The sequence below is a fragment of the Apaloderma vittatum genome, unplaced genomic scaffold (genome assembly GCF_000703405.1).
Source record: "Apaloderma vittatum isolate BGI_N311 unplaced genomic scaffold, ASM70340v1 scaffold38880, whole genome shotgun sequence".
Lineage (NCBI taxonomy): Eukaryota > Metazoa > Chordata > Aves > Trogoniformes > Trogonidae > Apaloderma > Apaloderma vittatum.
Genome location: NW_009693559.1, coordinates 1 through 1,212, shown reverse-complemented (window position 1 = coordinate 1,212; position 1,212 = coordinate 1). Strand labels below are relative to the sequence as shown.

General features: G+C 50.4%; 1 protein-coding gene across 1 annotated transcript; it reads right to left on the bottom strand.

The window, feature by feature from the left end:
* Nucleotides 1-780: 780 nt before the first annotated feature.
* Nucleotides 781-1,209, bottom strand: LOC104267414 (histone H1.01; the record flags this gene model as incomplete). The annotated part of the gene is made up of 1 exon (XM_009879174.1): nt 781-1,209. A coding segment is annotated over one exon (429 nt), but the record flags the coding sequence as incomplete, so codon positions are not given.
* Nucleotides 1,210-1,212: the final 3 nt, after the last annotated feature.

The window sequence follows — 1,212 nt, the reverse complement described above, 5'->3', positions numbered from 1 at the left end:
CAATGTCGTGCCGAAAAGTCCTCCCGAAAGGAAGTTCTTCCTATTATCTGATGTTTTGCGTTTAGTTCTTATGCCAGAGACCATTCCTCCCGCCTCTTCCGGACTTTTCTTCTCCGGGAGTGGCTGAGGCAGCACCAGAGATACGAGGCGTAATCGTCTTCGAGGAAGGCGGGGAAGTGGTAGCGGGCCGGGCTCTCCGCTGGCCAATCCTCGGTCAGGGCGGGCTTTTTCAATATTTAAAGCGTCTTTCTCATCAGGAACAAAAGGACTGGGAGAGCTCAGGGCTATTTCCGGGTCAGTAAGAAAACCCTCCCTCTTCCTCCCCCAAACAGACAAAACGACTTAATACAGCTTAGGAGAAATAATACAATAGGTTAGACTTGGCTCAGTAGCAGCGTGCCTGGTAATTACTGCATTACTTTTGTTATAAAATACATCCTTAAAAAACATACATCCGATTTTTATCAAATTATTACTATAAAACATTGTTTCCTGGTAGTCAAACAAATTACTCGGGGGAAAAAAAGAAAAGTATGAGTCTACCCTTCCCTAAAGCCACGGCATTATACCTTGTTCATTAGCATTTCTTTCAGTAATCATACTGGGGCGAATAAAAGAAAAAAAAGTATAATTGACCTCCGACGACTTACGAATTGCTGGATCCTTGGCTGCAGGTTACTGACGACCTCGTTGCCTCAGCTCCTTTAAGGAAAGTGTGGGTGGCTCTTAAAAGAGCCGTTGGATAACGAAGTATGTAGAGCAAGACTCTCCTGGCATGATTTACTTCTTCTTGGGCGCCGTCTTCTTTGCCTTGGCTGCTTTGGGCTTGGCCGCCTTGGGCTTAGCTGCTTTGGGCTTCACCGCCTTGGCCTTGGCCGGGCTCTTGGCTGCCTTCTTAGGGCGGCCAGCCTTGGCTGCTTTCTTGGGGCTCTTGGCAGCTTTCTCTGCCGGCTTCTTCGCTTTCTGGGGCCTCTTCTTCCCCGCCGCAGCTTTCTTGGGCTTCTTAGCGGCGCTGGCGGGCTTCTTGGCTGCTGGCTTCCTGGGCTTCGCCGCGGCCGCCCTCTTCTTGGGGGCCTTCTCCTTTACTTCCCCAGGTTTCTTATTAAGACGGAAAGAGCCAGAAGCGCCAGTACCCTTGGTTTGCACCAGGGTGCCCTTGCCGACGAGGCTCTTGAGCCCCAGCTTGATCCGGCTGTTGTTCTTCTCCACATC